Here is a 27,961-nt window from a genome sequence, read left to right as displayed (position 1 = left end):
TTCTGTTGACTTTAACTAATAATGATTTTTTCCTGTACGTTTTTTGCATATTGACATTCATTCTTTCACTATGATTTATTCTCCTTTTTCTACCTCCCTCTCTCCCTCCCTCTCTTTCCCTTCCTCCCTCTATCTTTTTCTATTCAAACCTGTAGTTTAAGACTGAAATTTTTATTTTACTATTCCCTGAGTAGAGCTTCACTGAACAGACTCCCTTTGGTATCTTGCACATGTTAGGGCTCTGTGCATACACCTGTGTGTAGTATAAACTTAATTTTATGTCTCTACTCCCACAGCAATCATGAGCATCAACTTTAGGTTGGTCAGGATTTGGGAAGGGACCTAACAGTGAAAGTTTTCTTTACTTTCAGCTTACCTCTCTTAGCTAGCTCTGACTTCTTGGTTTATTTTCTAATTAGTTCATTGAGGAACTGAAAATATCTATCTATTAGTGTAAGAAGGAAGTTTAATCATGGCATTCAGTTCTCCAATTGGCAAATCTGCCATCACCTGGCTATAGATTGGTACTCCTCAGGATACTAACTCATTCCAAGTCCTGTCATAATTTACCACATGGCAGGCACAGCGAGCAAGGGCTTGTTCTTCACTTTGTCTTGATGTCAGTCACCAGGTAGTGGGAATAGTGGACTATTTCTAATAGCAGATTTCTAGAATACTTATCTATTTGTTGGCTCCAGTCACCATTAAGAAAAGGAATAAATAATCTAAATATCATGCTTTTATTTTTTATTGATACACCAAAATTTCACATCATAATGTGGATATTGACAATGGCATACATTCACACAGTACTTGGTGCCCTCTCCCCCCTCCTGCTTTCCCTCCCCCCTTCCCACCAATAAGTGTCCAGGTTGACCATGATACATTCACACGTATACACATATTCAAATGTAGCTCCTCCATTTATCAACCTCAGCCTTCTTCCTCTCCTAGTCTTCCTTTCTAGTTTTGCTGAGGTATTCCCTCCATTATCTGAAGTCCCTCTGTTTAAGCACATTAGAGAAAACATATGTCCCTTCAATTTCTGTGCTTGGCTGATCCCACTTAACATAATGTTGTCCAGGTAACATTGTCTCACTTTAACATAATGTTCACCATTTTCTTGTGACATGATGTTGTTCTTCTTTATTGCTGAGTAGAATTCTATTGTGTGTATTTCTTATAATTTTGCAATCCATTCATCTGTTGGTGGAGACCTAGGTTGGTTCCACATTTAGTCTATTATAAATTGTGCTACTATGAACATGGGTATGCATATGTTACTGTAGTTCTCTGATTTCAACCCCTTTGGAAAAATAACTAGGAGTAGTATAGCCAGATCATAGGGTGGATCCACTCCCAGTTTTCTAAGCAATCTCTACACAGATCCAAGAACTTTAAGTGCAGAAAGCAGCTGCAGAGCTCCAACATCTTAATATCATTCTTTTAGACACTGGATGTATAAGGACAAACAAAATAAAATCCTTGTTTTCATATATATAGACCTAATACTTTTCTTAAAAGAACTTTTAACATAAAATGGATTTTCATAGTAATGACTTACTTGATGTCTTTTCAGAATTTCTTTGCTTTAAGTCCTATGGAATTTGCCCCTCTAGACTCTGTTCACTCACTCTCTTTACTCTGTATCAATTTCTTCATAATATCACTCTTAGACATTGACTTATTTATCTGTATATTCATTGTCATTATCACTGCCCTGTCCCATTCAAAAATGATAACTTTGTCTAAAGCCAATGACTTCTTGACATTTTGATTGATGATTGACGACTGACGATTCCTAGCTCTTTCACTCTTAGGAATCAGCTCTTCTTTTCATAACTCTGTATCTACATGCCAATTTTGCTAACCCGCTAGCTGGCTCTTTGCTTGTGGTTTGTTCTGTGTCTGTCTGTGTGTGCAGGTACATGTCTATATGCTGGTTTCACCTTTGTGGCTCCTGGTATACAACATGTTTACATGCTAGTAACATTTGCATTTGTGAATGGCCAATTTTAAAGAAAACAGAGGACACCAGGACATTGATAATATTCAGGTCTCAGGAATTATAATTATATCTTTAGCAAAGTCAAGTCTTTGAAATTGCTGTATTTGATGTATTGGTTTTCTGTTCTTTTTTTTCTCTCTTTTGTGATAAAGAAAAGCACTGCATGGCATAAGGTTATGTTGTTGTGCTTCATATTTTATTTATTTTTACTATTTAATCAGGGGAAAGTATAGTTTTTTGTTGAGATGTGGTTATAAATCAGCCAACTATTATAACTTTTAACTTTTTCTCCACTAGTGATCTCTATTCATGAAATTTAAATAGAATACAAGAATTAAATTTTAAAATAACAACAATATAGAAGAATTAACAAGAGATTTCTTCCCTTAATGTGAAAATATTAAATTATAAACAAGTAATGGAGAAATACAAATTTATATTACTAAGTTATTTCTTAAAATATAGCAATAACAGGGTCTACTAAGTCCATAAGGAAGTACTACAACAAAAAAAATTATTATGCAAAAATCATTGGCATGCTGTACAGTTATATCTCAACCGAAATGTTTTTTAGGCAAAAACGTCACAGCTGACACCTGAAAACACTTAAGCTACTAGTGTAGAATAAGAATTTCCAAGACATTTGTCAATTTCTTGCAAGAAGTTTAGTGTTAGAGTTTTATATATTTTCATGTTTATTCTGTCTTTGAGAATTAAAAAAACAAAGGATATTGTGTTATACCGTTTATTGTTATAAAAATGGCATCAGATAAAATATTAAATATTCATGAAAATTCTTATTTCCCTTAGGTTCTGGCTAACAAAAGATGCTGAGAGAAGTAACTCACCAAAGGAGGGAACTATAACACAGTACAGATAATCACAGGAGTTGTAAACAAAAGCAGTTGACTTTAATAATTAAATGAAAAAATATCCCTATGGAGATTTCAATGAGCTACAAGCACAATGTGTAAAATCACTTGGCTAACTGATCATTAGTTATGTTCTAGACCAGAGGAATATATATTAATGTAACTGTTTTTATCCTATTTTTCTAGTCCAATAATTTGTCTAATGTAATAAATACAGCTAATATATCTTTCCTGTGAGGAAAAAAACATGGCTATTACAACATGATGTTTTTACTGTCTGTAAAGAAATATCCAATATAAATAAATGTAATAGTAAAAGTTTATTACTTCCCTGAAGATTTTTTGATTGAATTGTTACAGAAACTATTTTATTGTTGTCAATATCAAAGTATATATTCCTCTGACTTTTGCTTTGTAAGTTATTTATCATTTACTAAAAAAAATTGCATTGGTTTTCTTTTTTATTTATTTTCTCAATTTTTAAAAAATTTAACTATCTCTACAGGGTAACCTTTAATGAAGAAACATCAGCGCTAAAAGACATACAAGGACATAGAAGATTTTAGTGACCAAGGATGGCTTCTTCTTGGAGTCTAATTCTGTTTCTGTCAGTCACCGGGTATCTTTCAGGTAAAAACATTTGTGGAATTATTTGATATTATAAGTATCAATTAAAAGAGATATATCAGAATTTCCATTAAAAATTGTTTTCTGGCTGGGTGTGGTTGTGCACGCTTATAATTCCAGCATTCGGGAGGCTGAGACAGAAGGAGCACGGTTCGAGGACAGCCTCAGCTATTACTTAATGAGGCCCTTTGCAGCTCAGTGAGACCCTGTTTCAAAATAAAGAATAAAAAGTAAGGCTGGGGTGCAGCTCAGAGGTAGAATGTCTCTGAGTTCCATCCCCAGTGCTGCAAAACAAAAAAAAAAAAAATGTTTTCTGGTGTTTGTTGAAATTTATGTAAATATTTATACTTTTCAACAAAAGAAAGACTAAACAACCTTAATGCTCTATTAGCATTGCAAAAAGTCATATGCAGTTCAACATAATGAGGTATATTAATATTAATAATAATGTTAATAATATAAGTATCTACTTTGTTGAATTTAATTTACAATGTAAACCACAGTTAGCCTTCAGAAGACATGGATATATACATATACATGTATATAAATGTGTCTATATGTTTATATATCATTAAAATGTTATCAAATGAAAGAAGAACCATATTGGCTTTATATATACATATATACAGAGATGTATATAGATAGATCTATGTTTATAGACAGGTATTTAGATATATAGATTTATATAGAGATCTGCATCTATCTATATATACATATATGTGTATATATGTATATATGATTGTATCTATATATATGACATCATTTAAAGTTATCTGTAACACAATTTTTTTCATGATTATTTCTGCTTCTCTGATTTTGTTCTGATAAATCGTATTGTTCAATATCTTGGCTCTAGGTGAGGTTTTTTTTAATCTTCAAAATCAGTTTATGTTCTTCAGAGTAATAATATCATAATGATAAAAAATAGCAGAGCTTATTGCTTTTAAATGTATATAAATAAAATTTTGGCTCTAATTTAAATGAGCTGGGCATGGTGGAGCATGCTTATTATCCCAGCATTTGGGAAGCTGAGACAGGAGGATTCTGGTTAGCTGACAGCCTCAGGTACTTAGTGAGGCCCTTTGCAACTCAGTGAGACTCTGTTTCAAAATAAAGAATAAAAGATAAGGCTGGGGGTGTAGCTCAGAGGTAGAAGGCCCCTGGGTTTCCTCTCCTGTACAGCAAATATAAATAAATAAATGCTATACATTAATAATTATATATTGATAAAACTAAAATTGCTGTCTATATTGAAATCAAAATTTAGTAAATGTGTATAGGAAGAAAGTACAAAAATTTTAACTGCTAATAATTTTATACTAAATGATTTTTTATTTGTAAACATTTTAATATTTTAAGTATACCTACTATAATTATCAAAACAATAACATGTTTACTTTCTGTATATCATCATTCCATGGAAGTATTGAATATAAATACACATATGTAGCATATACATACATTTGAATATAGTAATGTATAACATATACATATACAGAAAATTTTTATAAATTATATAACCATATAAAATATAGACCATGTATTTTATGTTACATCATTGACCCTTAACATTGATATCATGTTATATTGTTTCAATGAACTAAACACTTTTTTCTAACAACTTAAGCTTTCCTTTATTGTCCATCATAAAGAAAACTGCAGATTGTCTAAAAAGGGACAGGTAGTAGCATCAGAAATAAGTATATATAAATTTATTTTAGGATTATTTGAGACATATTTTAACATGACACAAACATGTGACACAAACATGTGACATAAACATGAATGATACATGATTTTTACTTAAAAGAAAAAAAGGCATTTGTCAGCTTATAGTCACATTGTGACCATAACCTTGCTTGAAATCTAAAAAATTTCTCCATGTACAGAGAGAAATTTATTAAGTCATTTAAATCACATGTGCTGAAATGTGATATCTACAACTTGCTTGAATGCCTTTAAATGCATATATATAGAGAGATAGATAGCATATAATATATATGCTTCTTCCTTATTGTAATATTAGTAATTAGATAACTTACAAAACAACAAACTTGTATTTATTGTTAGTGTTCTATGTTGAACGTGTGATTTACAGGAAAAGCAAGTTAATTAAGAGACATGAAAGGCAGGATAAGACTTCTGTAATATATTTGTAGAAGCATCTGTGACATGAAAACATTAGTAATTTCAAAGACATTAAATGTAAAATTAAAATTACGGCTGACCAATAATATGGCTACATAAAAAGACATGAAAGTGTCTTCAGATATTTTATTTCATTGTAGATTTTTTCTCTTCTTCGCACTGCTATCATCTTCTCTGCTGATTTCAATCTATTTCTATTTTATCTTCTCAATGTTATTAACCATTTGAACTCATAAGATAACCAGTGGAGACACATATAAGGTTGCAAGATGAAATAGAAAATGCCCAGTTAGGTTTGACTTAAAAAAAAAAACCTAATAAGAAATTTTGTTGTTGTTTGTTCTAGAATGTTTCATGTAACATTTTATTTCACTTTATCTGACTATTCAGTGTTTCTGTTGATAAATCTGACAATACTAGGTAGGGGGAAATTGTCTATTATAACACTCCTCACTTTATTCTCCTGTACTGACTTTACACTATTTTCCTAAATAAAGTCACTTTTATTTCCCAAAGAAAACACTGTGATTATGGAAAGAGAAACAAATTCCATCTGAAGTAGATGCATATTGATAGCTATCAGGTTTCTTTTCTTTCCATGGAGTATATTAAATATTGTTAAATATTGTAAGACAGGGATAACTAGGCTGATTTGGAGGTATGTTGTATTTCAAATGTCATAGGCAAAACAAAAGGATAAGTTGAAAAAAGGTAGACTTCTAATTATCAAATGGAATCTAACCTTTAATCAGCATACACACCTTTTAGTATGAAGCATATATACCAGTTGCTTTTAAATAGATTAATTTCAGCTCTTCTGTAGATATCCAATTAAAGTAAAAACTGTTAGATTCTTGAAAGGATCAGTTTCATGGATGATTATATTAAAATCATTTTCTCACCTTAATCCTTTTATTTTATCCTATTATTCTGAAGGTAGAGTCCCTATTCTGCTCCTATTACTTTGCTAATTCTTTTAGTATTTGCTTTGCTATTTTGCTACTTGATATTTTATTGTTTAGCTTTTTCTGTTATACCTTTAAGTTAGGACTATAACATGATAAGATTCTTTGGCACACTGACTTGATTAGAGGGGTGTGGGAAGGAGGAAGAAGGACATTCCCTAAAGTATATGCTGTAAATTCACAAATATATCAAAGTCAATCATTAAGCCAAACATGAGAAGGAGGGAGTGGAGTGGGTATGTGGGGAGAAATTGGGGAAGGGCTAAATGAGTGATGTATGCATGTATGTCTCTACCATTTTATACCTCATTAAGATGTATGAATACAGTGCACCAAAAAAGATTATTTTTTTTCTTAAAGGAATCAGGACAATGAGAAAAACAGCTGAATGTGAGACAGAAGCAGGAAATACAAAATCAGTTAAAAATATTCTGTAATGTTAGAAAGTAAGGAAGTGTTAAAATAAACAAACCAATTTTAACAATATTTAAGAAACATATTGAGAACAATATGGCACAGAAACCAATTGAAAGAGTTCCCAAAAGCCAAAACTGGGACAATTTTGGCAACAAAAAATATTGGTTTAGAACATAATATAATAAATACTTATGAGTCCAGATATAAATAAAATAGATTTAATAAATAAATGAATAAAAAATAGATAAATATCTGTGTGGATAAGTTTTAAATAACTTATGTAATTACTTCACTCGTAAGAAGATGGTATATAATCCTTCTCTCCTTAGTTGTAAACTGTGTGTACTGACTTTTTTTCAAAGAGTACAGAATGAGAAAGAAAATAAAAGGAGTAAGCCTGATCAACACTGCCTCAGTCAGAGGATGGTCAAAGTCAACATCAGCAAAGATAAGTCAGCTGATAGTATTTACCCTGGTAAAATATGAAAAAAAGACACCTCATTTTCCAGAGGTTTTCCTCTTCAAAACCCTAGACAAACCATGAGAACAATATGAGATAAATCTCAACTAAGAGATATTCTCTAAAACAACTGACTCAGCCGGGCGTGGTGGTGCACGCTTGTAATCCCTGCGCTTCGGAGGCTGAGACAGGAGGATCACACGGGTTCGAAGCCAGCCTCAGCTACTTAGTGAGGCCCTGTTTCCAAATAAAATATTAAAAAGGTCTGGGAGTATAGCCTGGTGGTAGAAAGCTTCTGGGTTACACCCCCAGTACCACCAAAATAAATAAATAAATAAATAAATAAATAAATAAATAAATATAAAATAAAACAACTGACTCGTGCTCCTTAAAACTCCTAAGATTGTTAAAAATAAAGTAAGTTATGGACACTATCAGAAAACAAAAGGAGATTAGAGAAATATAACAATTAAATGTAAGGTAGAATCTTGGATAAGATCTCAACACAGAAAAATATCACTATATAAAAACCGAGGAAATCTAAAAACAACACTGAATATTAGTGTCAGGCATGGTGCCACACACTTGTAATCCCAGTACTTGGGTGGCTTAGACAGGAGGATCACAGTTTGTAGGCCAGCCTCAGCTACTTCCCTTTGAGTTTTGACAGAATAGAATTGGGTATTATTGTCTGGACTCACTAAAAGTGCAGGTGATAGATGCCTTGCTAGCAAAGGAAATGGGAGTGACTTGGTCACTAGTCATCCACTAGGATAACACTAGCTCTTTCCAAGGTTACAGGATTTCTAGATGCAGCAAGAGAAGGTCGTACATCAATCTGCAAGTACTATTCAAGCCTCTGATACATTTGCTACTGTCTTATTGGTCAAAGCATATTCCATAGGCCAAAGGCACTATCCATGGGTGGAAAAGTAGATTCAAATTCTTGAAAAGAATAGCTGCACACGCATATCATAAAGAGTGCATAGACTTGTGCTTTCTTTCAACCACATATTTATCTATTTTTCTGATTATTTTTGTGTAAATGGTAACAATCCTAGTTTATAGTAAAATAAATATTTTTCTGGATCTTTATTTCTGACACAGTAGCAGTGAAACAAATGTGACAAACTTATTAGCTGAGTTTTAAATTTTTAACAATCAGTAAGTTGATTTATTTTATCAATATAAAAGTAATTAACTTCAATAAAAGCTAAGGATTTATAATAGAATATGTGAAACCATTTGGGGGAGAAGCATAAATACAATAACTTGTTTATGAATATTAATGTGGGGAAAATAATCAACATTTTAATTTCTTTTATGTGCAAGCCCATATTATTGTTCTATTTAAAAATTATTAATTAAAGACATGTTATTTTATAAATATGCAGAGTGTTAACAACTGAGAGAAGAGAACGTGATCTTCCCTTTACCTGTTTTGAATTTGAAAGCAACTTTTCTGACATAAGCTCTTTCTAAGTTGCTTTTCATTCAACATCCATGTTTAAAAGAACAAAAACAAAGTAAAAGGTATAGATGGACCTGCCGTGTTTTTCAGAGTAGCCCATCCACTCGGTCTCTCAGTCATCAGAGTTCTATTGTCCCTAATAATTTTCCTAATGTGTTTATAAGTTTTTGAAATTTAGATTATATTAAAATAGTTTTTATTATAAATAGGTTCCTTTATGCAAAATGTAAAATGATCTCTATTAGTGAAACAGGTAAGCATATACATCTGCTTAGGTTATGCACAGTAATATGTATTCATAATTAGTATGTTGCTGCCTTCGATAGGAGCAGCTTTATGGGAGCAAACAGCCATTCCGGGCGCTCTGCATTTGTCAGGATGCACACAGATGAGCAGGGTCACTTTCGTCTCTTTTCCCATGATTATGTTTTCTGTCCCTTTAAGTTTCATGTAACATCACGCACATTTTTACTACTTTTTGTTACATACTTAATTGAGAGAGAAATAGGAGATAGAAAGTAAAGACCGAGATGGGAAGATGTAGACAGCAGCAGCAGTGACGGCACCATCATTAAATAGGGTTCCCAGGAACGTGTTCTACAGACATGCGATGCTGTCATGGAAATGAGTCTGACTGCTTCCTGACTGGTGTGAGAAAACTCTTAGCAGAATAACAGCCTGCTAGGATACTGAGATGGGGGCGATAATGCGTGTGGAATATGTCATCTGCAAACATCATTAGTGTTTGTGATTTTAGTGGGCAAGAAAGCTGTTGTTATTCATTAAATACTGTCATTTGTTTGAAGATTTTTTTTTAATCTTCCATTTGCACTTCCCAGTTCCCACATGTGTTTGCCAACATTGCGAAAATACTATATATATATATATATATATATATATATATATGTACTAAAAGTTATAAATTTAATAAAAATAATATTTAACTAAGTTTATTGAAAGTAGTGATATTTATATCCCTGACCCTTAAAACTCTTAATTAAAATTATGAGTCTCATAATTAAAAACAAATGATTGTGTGGCCCTACACCTCATTGGTAGACAAGTAAAATATAGTTTTTTTCTCAGTAGGGAGGAGGCTGGGGAGGTGGATGGTAACTAGTGGAAGTTTAAGGAGAGGAAGGAAAGACTGCCTTCTACCCCAATGCTTTTAACTTACCATAAAACATCCAGGTGAAACAATAAACAAACTCTGTTGATGGAAAACACCTCAATCATACAACTGCCTAAGTACAGACTTACATAGGTACATGTAGTTATTCTCTTCTACATTACTTTGAGATGCTTCTGATGTAACATGTATTGCTTTAAAAAATAACAACAAAAAGATATTTTTTTTACTCTACTTTGACCTCATTCTCCTCCACTGGGATAAATCCGTTTTATTGAAGAGATGACAGTTTGTTCCCTCTGCCAAGTGGATGATATACTGTTGGACAGAGAGTGTCTGTCATTGATAAGCTTATACAAATGCTCCCCTCCTTGGTGGCAGGATGGTAAATCACACAGAACTTTGTCACTTCCAGGTAATGATGCCTAGAAACTTATAAAGGAAAATAGAAACAAAAGTGTCACAGCAAACAGGCTTCTGATAATATTAATCCTGCAGTTGAGAAAGAGAAATAGATTATGGCTCCTCCCTGATCATTTCTAAATTAGGCATTTGCAGGTTGCATTGGTCTCCAGGGAAGTCACAGTGATAATGGAGACTAACTCAGTGTGGGAATCCAAGTAGACTCTTATCAGCTGTGCACTGGTGGTATTCAACGTGTAATTAATCAGAAAACAATTTAGTTTCTCCTTGTCTGCAGGCCAAGAGGTGGGGTTGAGGGTTCAGTTACCTGAATTTAGCAGGTTTTGTTATTTTTATCTAAAAGGCAATGAAAATATTAAAAGTTATCTATAATTGTCAGCAATCCCTAGGGTGATATAAAATTAACCACCAACTAAAGAAACAGTACAGCAACCCAGGGATATGATTGTAATATGTGTCATAGTATATTGAAATTAAAAAGAATTGACTAGCTTATTAGGTCAGCTAAATGTTTTCTTCTACATTAAAGATATTCATTGAGAATAATTTTCCACTTGAGTATTGGCTAAGGAATAACCGATGTATTTAAAAATGTTTTGTAATCTAGAAAATGTCATGGAATTTATCTTGTGCTTCTTAAACTGGGCTTACTTACCAGCGCCATTATTTTCAACAATAATAGATCTTTTCTGAGAAAAAAAATTATCATATAAATGTATTCTCTTTGTTATAAAATAATTCTCAAAACTATATTGTATCATATCCATGAATAATTCTGAATGAATGATATCAATTTTAAAACTGATAAATTTTACCTCTTCTGTTTTCAACTGATTTTATTTATTTTATTGATTCTTACGTGGTGCTGGAGATTAAACCCAGGACTTCACTTATGCTAGGCAAGTACTGTACCACTGAACCATGTCCCCAATAAATTTTGAACACAACAATACTAATGTAAACCATATCTATTAATGATAAAGTTTATTTTATTGCCTACTATAAGTTCCTGGGGAACTGTCACCATATAGTTATATGAGTAATTTTTCAGCAAGAAAACTTTCTTTTTTGTTGTTGTTCTTTCTATATCTTACTGGTTGAAATACAGATCTATTCTGAATATAAAGTGAATAGAATATTACATTCACTGAGCATCCAAGGAAGCCAACAAAGTATAGAAAGTATAGAAAAGAAACAACCAAAAAGGTAAACCAACAAGAAAAAAACAACAAGGTATAGCTGGGTCTGGTGGCAGATACTTATAATCCTAGAATTTAGGGGACTGAGATAGGAGGATAGCAGGTTCAAAGACATCCTCAGCAATATCGTGAGACTCTCAATAACCTAAGGAGATCCAATTTCAAAGAAAAAATTAAAAAGGGTTAGGAGCATAGACTGGAGGTAGAACAAAATACCCCTGTATTCAAACACTAGCACACATGCACACAAAAAAATTGAGATTTATAAGATACAAAAGAAGAAATGCAGAGAAAAATCCCTGCTCTCCTTGATATTTAGAGAAATTTTACAGGTTTTTCACGACCTCTTCACTGATAATATGTGTAAAATAAGTTGTATATACTTAATTGTAAATGCAAAAACAGGTGCTCTTATAGTGCTCTATTTTAACTCTTTAGGAAAATTCTATTTAGCTAACCATTAAATAAGCAGGACACACATTTTTTGAAGTTTAGAAACTTCACTATTTGGTGATATTTATTTGATATAGGTGTCAACCACAAGAATTTTCTTTTCTATTATTTGGAAAATACTTTTATTTTCATTCTAACTCCCCTTATAGATTTAACAAAATTTCTCAAAGAATTTTTTTCTCAGGAAGTGGTCAGGTTGGGACTATGTTAGCAATGTGAACTTGCACTCCATCTAGGGTATATATGGTGGAACCTTCTGAATGGCCCTGATCAGATGTGCAGTTGGTTATAAATTATGATCTTTTTATTTGTAGTACTTGCATATTTTGCAATGATGGCTTTATATGTTTATATAAAAATATGAGGCCATCTGCTCTGCAGTAAGAGTCCACGTCTGTTCTAGTTGATATTTCAAACACAGGAGCTAGCATAATGCTTGAAAATAAGTGTAGAATATCTATTTTAAAATAAATGCAAGGAAAGATTCACTTGTTTAATTTGCTGCATGAAGTAAGAGGGACATTAACTGTGTTTGTGTTTGCAATCATTTCTAGTCAGAACATATCCAAGTAGGATGAATCAATTTGGATTCTAAGCCTGGTCAAAGTGATCTTGCTCGACACCGAAACTGAGCTGAGGCTTCTTTGGATATTAGGAAGCCCTAAGTTAGAACATTAGCAATTAGCTTAGGTGATTTGGGGGTTGTGACAATAACCAGTAGGAATAAATAGAGAAAAAAAGGAAAAGTAAATGAAGAAAGGGAAAACACAAAGAATTCATTGTTGAATAGTGGATGCAGTCTATCAGGCTGCTCAGCCTCATGCCATCCTTTGCCACTCAGCACACAGTCCTGGCAGAATCTGCTCAAGAGGTTCTAAAGGTCTCTAAAAGGACAATTGCCTTATATGCCTTTCACTTGCTCCTTGGTGGTAATTCAGAGAGATGTGTTGGCTGACAGCGCCTTTGCTGGCCTAGAGCTATTTTTATTTAATGCCTAAATTTAGGTAGAACAGTTTCAACTTGGCCCCTGGATTCTTATTTGTTCCAGAAAAACCCTGAAGGACTTGACTGTTTTTAAAATGGAATTCTATAAAACTCAACATGCAACATTGGTTTCATTTATGATTTAGTCAGTCCTCTAAAAAGCATCATAGCTATAGATAAAATGTTTCACGTAGATATAGCCTGTATAATTTACTGAAGATTGTTTTGGGAATAGAGATTACAGAGATAAAAAGAATTTAAAAAGTGTTAAAATTCCCAGTCCCGGTAACATAATATATTTGGGATTCTTTTATTATAATCGGTTCATCTTTCTGTTATTTACCAATATTTATTTAGTGTGTATTAGTCTTCTAGGCACCACGCTTCAATGGCAAAGAAGACAGATAAAAATCCCTGTCCTGTGAAACTACTATTCTTGTAGAGAAGATAAATAAGTCACCAATAAAACAGGCTCTCAGCAATTTAGTGAAAACCTGTTTCAAAGTAAAAAATAAAATAAGACTGGGAGTGTAGCTCAAAGATGAATGTGCCTGGGTTCAATCCGTAGCACCATATCACAACAATGAAAGATTATCTTTACCACTTTATGGAGAATAGATTATAGTCCTATGATAAGAATGAGAAAATGGAGAGTAGGCAGGATGCTGCTGCAGTAGCTGTGGAGGGAAGCCTGTGTTAACAATTTAGATTTGTAGGTATTCAAAGTTATTTACTAGAGCTGGGTATAGTAGCACACACTTGTAACTTCAGTACTTGGGAGGCCAAGACAGGTAGATTGCAGACAGATTTGAGGCCAGCAGCTACTTAGTGAGGCTCTCTGAATCTTAGTGAGACTGTTTCAAAATAAAAAATAATATATATGTATACATATATATATATGGATGTAGCTCAGAGGTAAAATGCTTCTGGGTTCAACCCCCGTTCTGCAAGAAAAACAAAAAAGAATACACCTGGGAGTGTAGCTCAGAGGTAGAATGCCCATGAATTCAACCCCCAGTACCCCCCCAAAAAAAAGTTATTTACTGATTTCATTATTTGACTGCATTAACTATGTCTAGAGTAAGTTGAGATTGTATCTGCTTTGATAACAACTTTTTTTTTTTGTAGCATCATACTCAGTTCTAGGCTCAGTCGTATCAAGGAAGCCTAGATGATCACAAGTATATTCAGGGGAGGAAACCAAAGTGATCAAAATTCTTGAAATAATGTTATAATACAGGGGACTGGAAAGAGAATTAAATTTATAGGCATATTTGACCAAAAGTAAGGGAATGCTTTTATTCCCTGCAAGTTTTTACTAAATTGATTATTGCTTTTTGTAAGCCAATGAGCAAAATCTTTAGAACTATAAGATATATATATATATATATATATATATATATATATATATATATATCTTCCATGGGCAGATAAAATGGTAGATTGCAGCTGAACTCAAGCACCTATCTTGGTTATACTTTCATAGAGTGATTTGATCCATCTCTTTCTTTTATATACAGATTAACAACAATTACTTACAATTTTAAATTCTTCATTTGGGACATTGAGAGTTTGCCTTTGCATATTCTCTAATAACAAACAACCATGTTCATATATAGCAGGATAAAAAGACATAGAAGAAAGTCACCTTTTTAAATGCAACATATGTAAATATGATTTTCAGTGTCTTGATCTCTTAGTGACATGAAAAATCTGTCAGTTATCATACCAAAAAAGAATTTTCACATGGCCAATAACCAGAAATGTTAGCTTAAAAGACAGAGATTAATTGTATGTGCATCTGATATAAATAAGATAAATCATCATTGAATAAAAATAATTTTAGCATCATAAAGTTTTATAGAAATGCCCCCTAAAATCCTTAGGTTTCTGATTTTCTAAGTTAGACTTTAAAAAATTAAGACAAGTTTTAAAATTTCATCTTATAAATATGTAATAAATGATAAGGGTATTTTAATATCAGGATTAACAAATTGGAGAATTATTAATGATGGCAGTTAGTAAACTGAAACTTTAGATAATGTATTTAAGTTTAGAAACAATATGTGGGTGCAGATAATAGACTTGACACCTACTGGGATGAAACATAACAGAAGAGGGAATAAAAAAAGTGTCTGTCTGCTTTTTCGAGCCAGAATGTGAGAGAATAGTGGAGACAGAAATAAAAATAACAAAAACTAAGAAAGTAGGTTATTTTGAAAGAAAGATGGCAAAATGTTATGTAATGTTGAGAAAGTTATTATCGTCAAAGAGAATGCAATGAATTATGTAGAAAAAATAATATGGTAGAATTTTTATTTTCTTTTTGTGGTACTGAAGATGGAACCCAGGGGCACTCTACCTCCAAGCTACACCCCCAGACCTGCTTTTTATTCTTTATTTTGAAACAGGTTCTCACGGAGTTGCAAAGGTCCTCACTAAGTAGTGGTTGAGGCTCGCCACAAACTGTGATCCTCCTATCTCAGCCTCCTGAATGCTGGGATTACAAGCATGCACCACCACTTCCAGCTACATTAGAACTTTTTAACAAAATATATGTAAGCAAGAATCTAATCTCTTTTGGATTCTATCCAGAGACACATTTTTCAAAAGGTGGTAACATGGACCTGATTATAAAAAAGTCTTTTCATGAACCCAGATGATTAAGACTGTTTTGTATGATTATAACCTTATTTTAAGCATATTTTCCTAATAAGCTTTCAGAGAGAATTAATTTCAAAATGCAAAATAGCACATTTGGGGAAAAATAAGCTTGAATTAGGAAGACTGTGTTTTAGTTTCAACTACACTGTGAATTGTGGGTCTTTGCAGAAGCCATTACTTCCTTGTAAAACAAAGATTTTGGTTACTTAATTTAAATTCTTTTTCAGTATTAGAATGTTTTCCAATATCTCCAAACTTTTTTAAACCCCCAAAGTTAAGAATAACACACCTTAAGAGTCCAAATTTTAGAAGTATGATTCTAAGCTGGGTGTTGTGATACACACCTATAGTCCCAGTACTTGGTATGCTTGTGTGTTTGAGAACAGCCTCAGCAACTTAGCAAGACTCTACAAACTACTGAGACATTGTTTCAAAAAATAAAAGAATGGTGGTAAAGGTAGACTCACTTCCTAGTACCACAAGGAGGAAAAAGAAGAAAAGGAGACAGAGGAGGAGAAGGAGGAGGAAGAGGAGAAGGAGGAGGAGGAGGAGGAGGAGGAGGAGGAGGAGGAGGAGGAGGAGGAGGAGGAGGACAGCAACAACAGCAACAAAAACAACAACAAAACAAGAGTGTTAGATATATCCATGTACTATCTTCTAAAAGATGTCAAATATTGGGCAGTCTAAATAGTTAATTAAAAATTTAAAGTTAAGCAATATAATAAAAAATGACCAACTCCATAAAGCTGATGACAATAGTCTGAGTTTTATTTTTCCCTTCTGAAGGGGAAAGAAACAGGGATGTATTTATTCCTTCATCCAAGGGAGGAAGCTCTAGAGAAATAGCTTTTATTGATTAATATGTCTGCAGAAAGAAGAGACATTCTACCATTCAGAAAGAAGAGAAACTCTACCATTCTACTTGCTAAGTGACAGAAACTCAGATATAATAATAAAACATTCTAGAGAAATCTTGACAAAACTTGACCTGTTTTCTGTAGATTTTAACGGTGAATGACCCTTAAAATATAAGAATGGAAGCTAGCTTCTATTTTCTGTAGTCAGGAATTTGATTATATCTACTCTTGAAATAGAATGATATTTACAGGTAGTAGAGAATACACCAAGTCCCAGAACTTGGAAGGGCAAAGGTTCATGAGCCTTCTGAGAGATAGAAGTTGACACAGACTCGAACTTGATGGATTATAGGTAGTACCACCTGCCAGGAGGGAGTAACTTCAAAAGATAAAGGCATACTCTGCCACAGTCAATTATGTTTTTGTAGCAAAATATCCAATACTGAGTGCTCTATTTTTAAAAGTAGCATATTTAGTTCACTTTTCTGAAGGTCCAGTAACAAAGTGCACCAACATCTTGTTGAGGGGCCACTGGCTGGGTCGCAATATGGTAGAGAATTAGAAGGGAACCAGATACATGCCAAAGGTACCATGTCCATAAGGTAGCCTCACTTTATACCAACTTGCTTTCCCAAAAAGTCACTCACAAGTCAAGCATTAATTATTTCCAAAACATATCCCCCATGGCCTACTTACTTTCCACTAGGACCTTTTTTTATTTTTATTTTTTTATTGGTACATTGAAGTCATACATCTTAATGGAGGACAAGATGGTAGAGGCATACACGCATACATCACCAAATTAGCCCTTACCCAATTCCCACCCCATTCGCTACCCCTTCCCTCCTTCTCATGTTTGGCTTAGTGATTGATATGTTTGTTAATGTACATCATGTATATTAGGGAATTTCCCTCTTCCCTCTTTCCATTTCCCTCAGCCTTATTTGCTCTCTTAAGGGTTTACCTCAAGGCCACCACACTAGAGAACAAGCTTTCAATACATTAATTTTTGAAGACTCATTCAAACAGTATCCACACTGTAACAGACTCCTGGTGGCTAGAACTGGAAGAAAGGCATCAATGTACAATATTAATCAAAGTATAGATAGCCATGTCTGGGAACTGAACAGCATGGAATATTAGATGAACTATCGTATACAACCCACTATAAAACTAGCAACAATATACACTATTTATTAGAGAACCCACTAGAGAAACAGTGAATGTTACCCATACCACAACTTTTCCTGCAACCAAGACTTTGTATCCTTTGAGTCTTTATCTTTCTAATATCTCTTTATAAAAAGAAGTGAAGGGCAATAAACAAAGATTAAAAGCAAAAAATAAAACAAACAAAACTCCCTTTTTGTCGTACTGTCAGTCCCCTAAAAAGAGGAGAAGCCTGATCTGTGGGAAAGAGAAAGGAGGAAAGAGATATTGAAGACTCTTTGGACCAAGGCTTGATGTATTGACATAATCATTCTTTGTAGCCACAGGTTCTGCAGCCACAAATTCTACCAGATACAGAAGAAAAATGTTGAAAAATTATAACTGTACTGAATATCTATAGGGTGATTTTCTTGTCATTAATCATCCCCAAACAATAGAGCATGATAACTATTTATATTGCATTAGGTATTATAAGCAATCTAGAGGTGATTTAAAGTATACAAGAGGTGTGCACAGGTTATTTCACAATACTGTGTTGTTTTATTTAAGAAACATGAGCACCACATATTTTTCTATCTGTAAGGGCTCCCAAAACCAATTTTTTGTGGATACCAAGGGACAACTATATTCTAAAATTTAGCTTTAATTACTAAATCATGCCTTTCTCTAATGCTTTACAAAGATGGACAGTGACCCACTGAAAATGTCACCAAGGGCAGGAGAAAAGAAAACTGACAGATATTTAAAGCAATAATTTGAGAAACATAAAAAACATAAAATACATTACAAAGATAGGAGAAATAAAAAAATATTCTCAATCTTAAACACATTGCACATAACTGGAAACTTCCAGCTTATTGACATATAAACCTCCTGGCCATATTTAATTGATATCATTTTTCAGTAAATATCATTTTTCAGTAAAAAAGATATTGGATGCTACTATTGGTTAGGCAATTGGGATCCAGAAACTGTACTAGTCAGAGAAAATGAAAACCCTAGACAGTCCTCATTCATTGTGGATACAGACTTATTGCATCCACGCCATTACAGCAAAATACCATAAGTAGGATAGCTCATCAACAATATAATTCTATCTTCTCACAATTTTACAAGCTGGAAATCCCAAGTTAAGTCACCTGCAGATTTGGAGTCTGGTAAAAAGTCCTTTCTTTTTTTTTTTTCCTGTGCATTCATTTCATAAAAGGGTCAAAGAAACTCTGGAAACTCCTTTTAAGGGTGTCTATCCAGTTAATGAATGTTCTTCCCTCATGATCCATTTTTAAGAACATCCCATCTTTCAATACTATCACATTAGGGGGCAGAATTCAAACATATGAATTGAAGGACACAAATATTTAGAAATGCCCAGCATTTCCTATAGTATAGATCATCTATATATTAATCAGAGTTTCATTTGAGGTCTTTCTTGGACCCTCTCTAGCACATATTTTAGGTAATGTACATCAGAAGTTTCCATTTCCAGAGAAGACAGGGTTTAAAAGTAATAAAACACTGAAAGTATTTAGATAGAAGGCAGAGAAGAAATGTGAGTTAAGCAGGGAGCAGCGCTCTGACATTTTGCAGAAGGCACTAGCTCTGTGGCTCACATGTCTCAGCTCCTTACAGAGATTCCTACTCAGCACCCTTCCTTTCCCCCAAGCACTCATCTTCTATCACCATATGCTCTAAATGGACTCTTCACATTCAGCAAAATAAATTGAGGGTCTGTGACTTTTTGACTTCTGAATGATTAATCTTACAGTTGGGAGAAAGCATAGAATCCAGAACAAATAGAAGTTTTTTACTAGATTAATGGGCAGAAGTTAAAACACATATGTTTTAACTACTAGGCATTTTGCTGTAACTTATGTCAATGCAGTCATTGTTACAAAATATTATGATTTTTATTTAATCAAAACCATGGGTGGCAGATTTTTTGCCTATTGAGAGAAGATTGTAGAAAATCCATTCTTAGAGTAAAAAATAGAGCTAAGTAGAATATTTGACAGAAATGTGGGAATGCTACATGATACAGGCACATATATGGGGTGTATATGTACATGTATATAATATGCATAAGAACATATGTATGTGTATATATATATATATATATATGTATTTTTGGTGTGTGTGTGTGTGTGTGTGTGTGTGTGTGTGTGTGTGTGTTTTACTGGGAATTGAACCCAGAGGCATTCTACCTCTAAAACACACCCAAGCCCCTTTTATCTTTAATTAATTAATTAATTAATTGTGCTACTGGGGATGGAATCCAAGGGCATTCTACCTTAGAGCAATGCCCCCAGCCCTATTTTTTCTATTCTTTATTTTTGAAACAGGGTCTCACTGAGTTGCAAAGGGCCTCACTAAGTAGCGTAGGCTGTCCACGAACAGTGATCATCCTGTCTCAGCCTCCCTAATTCTGGATTACATGCATGCTCCACCATGCCCGGGTTTATCTTTTATTTTGAAACAGGGTCTTTTATCTTTTATTTCGAGACAGGGTTTTCACTAGGTTGTTTAAGGCCTTGCTAAATTTCCGAGGCTGGCTGCAAACCTGTGATTCTCTTGTCTCAGCCTCTCAAGTATTGTGATAACAGGTATGTGCCACCACATCTGACTTTGTAGACTTATATTGAAGAAAAAGTTTGGGTAATATTTTATTTGTTGCTTCTAAAATCTTTAAAGATGATTCTACTTTCATAAAAACTTTTCTAGTAAGAAATTAAATTTAAAAGGTTTTCATTGTTTTTATTTTTATTGAATATTAGTAATAGCCATAATCATAAAACTAATCTCATGAAATTGGTCAGAGTGTTATTTACTGGTGTCAAAATCTCTAATAAGAAAGACATGACTTCTGCACTAAGTGTTCTATACTGAGTTCCTCAAACTAATTTTTTAATTTATAGCTATTAGCTTTAAAATTGAACATTTAAATTATTCAGCTTTCTTCTCTCTTTTGGGGAGAAAGCATATATGATATGTCACTAGGCCATACACTTGTAGTCCTAAGATTGAATCTGTATTCTTACTTGAAAAGAAATTACACAGCTCTTCCCCTAGCTCATTATACTCAGCCATATTGGCCTTGAATATTATTATTATTATTATTATTATTATTATTATTATATCACTAATATAGGGCTTCTCATAGTGCAAGTCACAGACCACAGGATCTTACAGATACTTCAGTGGATCTGTGGTGTCAAACGATGTTCATTCTATTGTGAAATGCTATTGGCCTTTTTAAATGCTATCTCTACATTTTCACTAGTGAAGAAAGAGCGACCTTGAAGGAATGCTGGAGCTCTAATACTAACATGGCCGTGGCAACAAGGGTATCAAGTAAAATTTAACATCCACTGTCGTTCAATGAATTCCATGATAGGGAAATATTATTTTATTAAATGTTATTTTTCATTAGAATTGAAATGTTATTGAAAATGCTATTTTTTATTAAATAAAATCCCTTGAAACGGAATGGTGGCACTCGCCTGTAATCCCAGTACTTGGAAGGTTTAGAAAGGAGGATCGTAGTTCATGGGCAGCCTCAGCTATCTAGCAAGACCCTCAGTAACTTAGTGAAACCCTGATTCAAATAAAAAAATGAAGTAAGACTGCAGTTTAGCTTAGAGATTAAATTCTTCTGGGTTTCATTCCCAGTACCAAATCAAACAAAAATCTTAGCCAAGCTTGGTGGCACATGCCTATGATTCCTGTGCTTGGGAAGCTGAGATCGGGTTTGAGTCCGGCTTCAGCAACTTAGTGAAACTATATTTCAAAATAAAATAATTCTGGGGGTAGGTATAGCCCAAAAATGTTCTTCGGTTCAATCCTCAGTACTGCAAAGTTTAAAAAAAAAACTCAATTTTTTATATTTTAATATTTTGTGAGACAAGATAAGAAACATACACAAGGAACTCCAGCTTCAGAGAGGGTGCAGTGTTTGTCTTTGGGAAAAACATTGTGCCGTGGTTTGAAATTGTGTGATGTTAAAATTGTGAGTTGAACAAGAAGTCACTTTCTTTTTTTATAAAACACCACGTTCACTTTAAAGAAAGACTTGCAGACAAGGTATAATTCAGTTGTGTGTACTTCATAGATATTTTCTTAAAAATGAACTATGTAGACCTACCATCCTAGGGAAAACTGACAGAATTTGCTGCCAAAAATAAAAATTCAAGTTTTTATCTTAAACCTAAATTAAAAAAAAATTGTATTTACCCCCATAACTCAGACCATTCCAAATACTTACTGATGTCTTTAATTTTGATGTTTCTCTTTGGGCACATTATTTAGAAAGTTTGGCATATTCCAGTGTTATATTTTTTAAATCAATAAGTGCATGGTGTTACAGTCATTCATGACTAAAAGAGCCAGCCAAAATGTAATACAAACCAAGTATGGAAAGTTATCAGTATGAAAAGTTCAGGAATGTGATTTTAGAATACTTACTACAATTATTCTTTAAGAAACTATCTGGTTACAGTATCTGAGAAAAACTTGATTTCTTGGAAAAAGTTATTATCTGTTTCACTGGGCATTGTGGTGCATACTTGGGAGGCTGAAACAGGAGGATCACAGGTTCACAGCCAACCTCAGCTATTTAGTGAAGCCTTCCACAACTTAGTGATGCCCTCCACAACTTAGTGATATCCTGTTTCAAATTAAAGAATAAAAATTAGAGCTGGAATATGTAGCTCAGAGGAAGAATTACCCTGAGTTCAATCTCCAGTACCACAAATATAAGTACATATATATTGTTTTTTCTGTTTTGACTGTTTTGTGGGAATTAAGTTTTTTTCAATTACTTTAATCAAAGCAATTTTATAATCGAGAAAATGCAAAAAATGAGAATCTAGATTTCTTGTATTAAGCTGACTTTTGGATTATAATAATACATTATAATACCACTTTTTTACTAGTCTTTTAATTTTTGTGGGTTTTTTTAAACTACAGTAGCTATTTGGTTCTTATATAATTAAGTTAACATATAGTAGGATTATTTTAGTTTTTAGTTTTTTCTTTTTTTTTTTTTTTCTTTTTGGCACTGGGGATTGAACCCAGGGCATTTGTGCTTGCAAAACGAGCACTTTGCCACTGTGTTACATCCCAGGCTTTTGTTGTTTTTAAGATAATAATGTGTAATTATTTTAATTTTTCAATTTTTATTTCTAACATAGTAAAATATAGATTAAATGTAAAGACCTAAGCAAAAGTTCTTTGAGTATCTCAATAATTTTTTGAACTGCAAACTATCTCTAACATCAAAAGGTTTAAGAACTACCCTGGTATAAAGTTGAATGCATTGTAGATACTAAAAAATCTGATGGTTGAAAGCATTAGAAGTAAATTCTAAAGAGGTATTCGTATTTGAGAAGCTGAAGGTAATATCTGAAGAAATTCACAAACCATAAATGATTTGGACTTTCCTCACACCAAATGAGCTATTTAATATTTCCAAGATAATGCAGCTAGATCACAATCACAAATACTAGATGCTATTGAAAAATATACTTTTTGTTTTCTTCTCATTTTCCTTCTGAATTCAGTTAGTTACTAATTCCTTTTATTTCTTATGTTATAAATTCTAACATATATATTTCCCCTTCTAGTTCACTTATTTAATTAAGGTCAGCAATAAATCACCTCATGCCTAGTCTACTAATTTACACCTTGTTTCTGTGACATTGGTCTTTTGCTTTTCCAACTTTCAACTCATTTTGAAATCTGCTGACTGATTTACCCACTTAAATCTCATTTTAGCTCCATCACTCTCAACCCCTAAATAAAATTAGGTATAACCAAAAGACCCTACTAACATCTCTAAGCATAAGTCAAAAACCTCTCTTTTTCTAAATACAACTGCCCCATTTAAAGAAGTTTATACATATTCTCTTTAATCATGACGAATCTATTTTAACCTTGGTACCCTCTTTGCCTCATTATCTTATATAGATTCAGTGAGAGACTCTGTAAAGCAACAAGCACAATCCGTTGAATGTAGATTTGGAGAGTTTAGTAGCAGGAATGATGCAGTTGTTGTACCTCTGACACTGGAGAGTAAAGCTGCTACAGAAGGAGGATTCTCTGTTCTGCTCTAGAACTGCTTCTGAAGTAGAACTGGCTGAAAAAATGTACCCCATAAAGGAGGCAGAAACAGAAAACCATATCAGATATGTGTTATAGGGAGCTAATGCCCTGAACAGAACCACCAGATTCAGTTACAGGACACTGCGGCGGGAGGGGGGGGGGCAAAATACCCAAAATAAAGAGTGATTGACATCAAGAGGGTCTGCTTTCCTTTGGTAGTAGTCATTCTGGGAATCACAATGGTCGTTCATCTATCTCTCTTACACTCTATCTCTTTCCAGTCACCACTCAGAGAATTTGAACTAAGAGAGTGGGAGTAGGGGTGGGATCTCAGTTTGAGATGATTTGCACGTAATAGATTTTGCTAAAGGAAAACTATAGAGGCATTTAAAAGAAGAGCTGGATGATTCTATGGAATAAAGTGGAGATATTTTTATTTTCTTGAATTTGACCGAAAGAAGGAGAAGCTGAAGGCTGGGCATGGTAATGCGCACTTGTAATTCCAGCATTTGGGAAGCAGAGCCTGGAAGATTCTGGTCCTTGGACAGCCTCAGCCACTTATCGAGGCCCTTCACAACTCAGTCTTAGTAAGGTCGTTCCAACTCAGTGAGACCTTGTTTCAAAAATAAAAAAGACTAAGCCGGGCGTGGTGGCGCACGCTTGCAATCCCCATGCTTGGGAGGCGGAGACAGGAGGATCGTGCAGGTTCGAAGCCAGCCGCACTGGCTTAAGAGACCCTGTTTCCAAATAAAAAAATATAAAAATAGGTCTGGGAGTGTAGCCCGAGGTAAAAGGGCTTCCAGGAACCCCAGTACCACCAAAAACATAAATAAATAAATAAATAAATAAATAAATAAATAAATAAATAAAATCAAAATAAAATAAAATAGACTAAAAAATAGGGCTGGGGTATAGCTTGGAGATACAATGCCCCTTGATTCTATTCCCAGTACTAAAAAAAAAAAAAGAAAGAAAGAAAGAAGGGAGAAACAGAGAGGAATACCATAGAGGAATAGAACCAGAGGAAAATATTTGGTTGGTCAGAAAACCCCAAGACTACTGCTGTACCTTACTCCCTGAAAGCATATAACCTACAGTTTAAGGCTACCATGCACAATTACTTTACCTAAATAGTATTTTTCAGACATCAGGCAAGGACACTGGGTGTCATATTGGCTATATTTTTAGAATATGAAAAGAAAATAGATGGGTGTGGTGGCACATGCTTGTAATCTCCGCCCTTGGGAGGCAGAGGAAGGAGGATTGCCCAGGTTTGAAGCCAGCTGTGCTGGTTTAAGAGACCCTGTTTCCAAATAAAATATATAAAATAGGTCTGGGAGTGTAGCCCAGAGGTAGAAGGGTTTCCAGAAACCTCAATACCACAAAAAAAAAAAAAAAAGGAAGAGAAAATAAAGCCAAGTGTGATGATGCATACCTATAATCTCAGTACTTGGGAGGTTGAACCAGAAGGATCACAGGTTCCAGACTAGTGTTAGTAATTGATTGAAACTCTCAGTAACCTAGTAAGACCCTGTTTCAATACAAAAACAAAAACAAAAAATTATCTGGACATGACAGTGCATGCCTGTAATCCCAGTACTTGTACTTGGGAGGCTGAGTCGGGAGGATTGCAGTTTGAGGACAGCCTGAAGAGCATAGACTCTCAGCAACTTATCAAGATCTTGTTTCCAAACAAAAAGTAAAAAGAGTTGGGGTTAAAGTTTGGAAGCAGGACCCTCTAAGGTTCAATCCCCAGTATGACATAAAAGAAATAGAAAGAGAGAAGATGGGAAGGGGAAGAGATGGGAGGGGAAAGATGTAGGGGAGGAAATGTAAATCTTTAAGGGTAAAAATAGGAATTCAGGGGAATTAGGACTTTGAGACAAATTGTAATAGACATTGATCCTAGTGAACTCTTAACAAAGAGTGCAAGTTGGAGAATTTGAACCTTTTGCCCTGTGTGGGTGTTGAGGGGAGAGGTTCAGAGAGTTCTTCAAGTCATTTTATTTTACATGTTAAAGATAAAAGAACATTCTTAAAGCTTCAGGACTATAAACACAAACAGTTGACATCTGGATTAACACCTGACCTCTGTTAAGCTTCCGGAATTAGAGAAATCCAGAAGGGTAGAAATCACATCAGTAAACGGAGGGAAGCAGGTCTCAGTGTAGACTAACCTGATTGTGATATTCCTGTCTATGTTTGGAGCTGAGAAAATGTAACAAGTTTCTGAAATGTGATTAGAGTTTCGGAGAATGAGTAATTGTCACAGTTGCTGTTGTGGAAAAGTAATTAATTATATGAAGTAATTATAGTTTTCCCTTAAGTATACTTAGGATGGCATTTTTTCTAGAAATGAAAATAGCAAAAGCAATATCGTCTGTGTCTTGATGGGTAGTGTGCTGCTGGGGGCCAGGACTGCGAGGTAGGGACTGACATTGATGGAATGAGGAGCACAATTAGAGCACAAGATTAGCACAAACACTGGCCTAGTTCAAGGCAGTGACTCTGAAGGGGCAGCTTTAAAAAGAATAGATATCCTTTTTAGTAGAGTGAAGCAATTTATAAACACAGTCTGAATAAAAAGATGAGAGCAAGCCAAACACCCATGGTCCTACCACCTGTGATTTTGCAGTTTCAGAGGAAATCACAATCACTAAGAAGCACAAGCTCAATAATCTGTAAGTGTATTAAATGTGCATATTTAAGTTCTCTGATTAATTTCAAGTTAGAATTCAGTAAGTCTACTCTCGTCACTCGGTATTCATGTATTGGCTGCTCGAAACCATGAAAAGAAAACAAAAAAAAAAAATGCTGCTTCGGAAGAAGGATCTGAAATAAAGAACATGTATATTAAGAATCTGAAAGGTCTTTTTTTTTTTTTCCTTGAAGAAATGTTGTCATAGAAATGAGTCAAAGGTGACCTGAGAAAATAGATGTTACTCACAGTGTAGTTCTCATAGTTGGTTAGAGTGACAGATTCTTATTTCCATAAATATTTGAAATGTATATTTATATTTAAAATCATTATAATTTTGAAATATTTGAATAGAATATATTTGAGTAGAAAAATAATTCAAAAATGCATACATTCACATTAGCATCAATTTAAAAGTTAATCATTATTATTAGTTAATTATGTGTGGTCTTACCATGCCTCTAGCAATGGTAAAAAAGTAATGGTACACAGTATTTACAGAAAGATAAAACATGCTTCCTGTCTTCCTTATTTTTATCATATTTTCTGGTATAAGAGTAAGTGAATCAGCATGAAAATAATATGAGTCATACCATCGAACACCACAAATGCCATAAATGATCAAGGAAGGGAGTTTTATAGAATGAGTAGGGAGAAATCATTTGGGATGCTTGGGGATATAGCAAGTCTTTGAGTGATGAATTTGAAGTATGAAGAACGTAAGTTCATTCAGGGAAAGAGAAACAATATGAACAGAGATGATCAGGCCTAGGAAAAGAGTTTAGCAACAACTATACAAGTCACAGAAAGCATAAAACAAGTAGTTACACAAAATAAGATTTCAAAATCTGTTAATGATGCTAAACATAAAAGAGGAAAAATACTGGATACATAAATGAATAGCATAAATGATCTCAGAGAATGGATTAAAAAAGGAAATCCACAGTAAGATGCCCCTGGTTTACACCTTAGCATTGCTGTACATTAGCTCTATGGCTCTGTGCATGTCTCTATACCAGCTTGAACATCTTTCTCTGAAATATAAATGATATTAACATTTATATTGCACAAGTGCACAAAAAATATTGCACAAGTGGCAATATTAAGAGAGGTTAATATTTCTGAGTACATTACACAATGCCTAATAAGATAGAACTGTATGCTATATAAGTTACTGAATATGAATCTGGGAATGAATACTTATACCAAGGTACAGCATGAGTGCAATAGATACATGTCAGTAATAACAGCCCTATGTCAAGTGTCAGATAAGAACATTCCAAACATGGGAACCCGCAAGCACAAATGTTGTAGCAAGAA

General features: G+C 33.8%; 1 protein-coding gene across 3 annotated transcripts in view; it reads left to right on the top strand.

Moving 5' to 3' along the window:
• Positions 1–3,455: 3,455 nt before the first annotated feature.
• CNTN5 (contactin 5) overlaps positions 3,456–27,961 on the top strand; it is a gene marked incomplete at both ends in the record, with an annotated part of 736,851 nt that continues 712,345 nt past the window's right edge. For all 3 annotated transcript variants that reach the window (XM_080710120.1, XM_080710119.1, XM_080710118.1), the window contains one exon: positions 3,456–3,510. In XM_080710120.1, the coding sequence (XP_080566246.1) occupies positions 3,456–3,510 (55 nt within the window). The remainder of the gene's footprint in view (positions 3,511–27,961) is intronic.

This window comes from Muscardinus avellanarius (assembly GCF_963383645.1).
Source record: "Muscardinus avellanarius genome assembly, chromosome: 1".
Classification (NCBI taxonomy): domain Eukaryota; kingdom Metazoa; phylum Chordata; class Mammalia; order Rodentia; family Gliridae; genus Muscardinus; species Muscardinus avellanarius.
Note: the sequence above shows the minus strand (reverse complement) of the source record. Positions and strands in the feature narration are given on the sequence as shown.